The 2,500-nt window shown below is 44.9% G+C and overlaps 1 protein-coding gene across 1 annotated transcript in view; it reads right to left on the bottom strand.

The window, feature by feature from the left end:
* The window catches only part of zfpm2b (zinc finger protein, FOG family member 2b), a 96,681-nt gene that overhangs the window by 64,424 nt on the left and 29,757 nt on the right, over positions 1-2,500 (bottom strand). The window contains exon 2 of the mRNA XM_063185918.1: positions 1,284-1,463. Coding sequence (XP_063041988.1) covers positions 1,284-1,463 — 180 coding nt within the window. The remainder of the gene's footprint in view (positions 1-1,283; positions 1,464-2,500) is intronic.

Below are 2,500 nucleotides of genomic sequence, written 5' to 3'. Positions count from 1 at the left end.
AAGGAACTTGACCAAACACTGTGGATAAATCTAGTCCACATCCCACACCTCCAACCTCCACCACCATCATATGTCATCAAGTGGCACTAGGGGTTCTCGAGGCGCCTGACTAGATGCCTGCCAGAAAATCTATAGTAATGATGCCTGCCATTAAAATACAAAGCATCAGCTGACTTGTGAAACGGATTGGGTAGACTTGAAAATGTTCTCTAGTTTGGGAAGCACCTGTCCCTGAACGGCCTTGCATGCCCATGGGAACACAGGATCGAATCCGCTCTGGGTCATTTCCCAATCTTACCCCCTTTGCTCTCTCCCAAACACGCCCTGTCTAGTCCCAAACTGTCCTGTCAAATAGACCCAATCCCATAAAAAATGTTTAAAAAGAAAAAGAAAAAAAAAAACTGTTGACTTGTTTACCTTTAATGAACAAATTCCATGACACGAACAATCTTTGAGTCTGTCAGTCTAAGGCCATGACCACATTAAGTCAGAGACATATGAATACATGTATCCGTGGTTAAAACAGTCTGCATCCACACTATCATTTTGATATTGTTTACAGAATGCTCTGCCATTAAGGAAGCCGGCGTTTTCAGATCTAACCACTTCAACAGTCGTTTTTTTTTTTTAACTCTGCTTTATGCATTTTGAATTTGGTGTACTAGTGTGGATAGGAGGTGTAAACGGATACATAGATACATTAATTCTTTCGGCATTATTGTGGCCTAACGGTAGGGCACTCGTCTACTATGCGGCCGACCCAGGTTTGATTCCCGGCCCGCGTCCTTTGCAGGCCTTTGCCTGTCAGAAAGACCAAAAAAAATCTTAAAAAAAAAAAAAAGATACATTAATTTATGATGAGTTTTCATATGTATCCTGTGTGTAATATGGATGGGAGTCTAATGTCACACCGCCGCCGTTGAAAGAGCTAAAACGCTGCTGACTCCTGCCTGGAAAGCACAGGTCAGGGGCGTTGAACGAGGCAAACGATGCAACCTGAAGCATTCGACCAAGAATCTCGACCAACCGAAGCTCGTGTTTAGAAAAATGTGAACATTCCATTGGCTGACGCCTGCCGCCGCCGCGCTCATTACATATTTCAGATGAAGTTCAACTTCTGACGCCCTTGGCTTTTGACGCTTTTGACTCTAGACACGCTTTGCGGCTTTTAACGCTTCTGCCACCTGCTCTCCCATACAGTCAATTACTTCCGCATCTTTCCACGCGTTCAACACCGGCGGTGTGACCGCGCGGTAAGACCAAGGCAGTGTAGTATGACCCACCATGGCTGCCGGTCACCTCCCTGTCCTTCACGGAGAGGTTCTCCGGGTCTCCGCTGCTGCTGCTGCTGCTGTGCGCGGGGCTTCCCTCGCCCGACAGCTCTCCGCTAGCCAGCTCGTCCTGGGGGCCAGACAGGCTGGACTCCTGGTCCTGCTCCCCGTCCAGGCCATTCTCCAACGCCCCTGAGAGGACAAAACAACAGAACAGAGGAGTTGACTAAGGGGTTGTGTACATTTTTTGTGGTGTATATAGCCTAGATGGCTATGGATCAGGAGGGGGGATCCTTGGAGTAGCAGGCCACTTGGACACAAGTCGGGGGCTGATCACCCCCGGCTGGGTCGCCCGAGTGAGGGTGTTTGATGATTAAAGACCGAAACACCCTCGGGTTCGTCACTGACGATGTGTCCAAGTAGCACCTAGTGGTGTATTCAAGAACTGCGTTACATACATTATACCGGCAAAGGTGTAGGTTTGGCTTTGAAAGTGATGGGGGACATTTATGGCAAATAATCCGGGTATACGCTATTTTTGCATCATATACAGTGTACAAGCTAGGTTCATCTCAAAAGTGGTATGGACATGTCCCCACCAGCCACACCTGAAATTACACCAATGTATACCGGTAATGTTGTACGTTGTACACACGTTAAATGTAACAAATGTGCCATGATACCATTTATCCTTAGGCCTAATCATGGGACCAACGTAAGCCTATATTATAACGAAAAAAGTACAAAACAAAGCAACACAAAAACAAACTCAAAAGAGGAAATAAAAACCTGTTATAGAAGTTATATAACATATAGCTTAAATAAAAACAGGTTTTTATTTCCTCTCTTGAGTTTGTTTTTGTGTTGCTTTGTTTTGTATTTTTTCGTTGTATACAAACAATCTGTATAAAAAGGGGAACAATGAATGAAGGAAAAAAGAATGTACAGTATGTCTACTGTATGTTAAAACTTTGACCACAGGAAGAACAGTGCTCCTGTAAAGGGGAAGCTGATATGATAGTCAATAAGCCAGGGGTGGGGAACCTATGTCTCGAGGGCCGTTTGCGGCCCTTGAAGCCATTTTATCCGGCCCCCCATATAACTTTAAAGTTATGCAGCTTCACATGAAATGTGGCATATTTTGTAAAGGAACCTTAGAAAATTAATTTGCAACACAATTAAGTTATATTCAGGGGACCTAGAGAAGGTGGGGTCTATTTTAAAGGTGC

Source organism: Engraulis encrasicolus, chromosome 20 (assembly GCF_034702125.1).
Source record: "Engraulis encrasicolus isolate BLACKSEA-1 chromosome 20, IST_EnEncr_1.0, whole genome shotgun sequence".
Classification (NCBI taxonomy): Eukaryota; Metazoa; Chordata; class Actinopteri; order Clupeiformes; family Engraulidae; genus Engraulis; species Engraulis encrasicolus.
The sequence above is the reverse complement of the archived record's forward strand: the minus strand, read 5'-3'. Positions and strand labels throughout refer to the sequence as shown.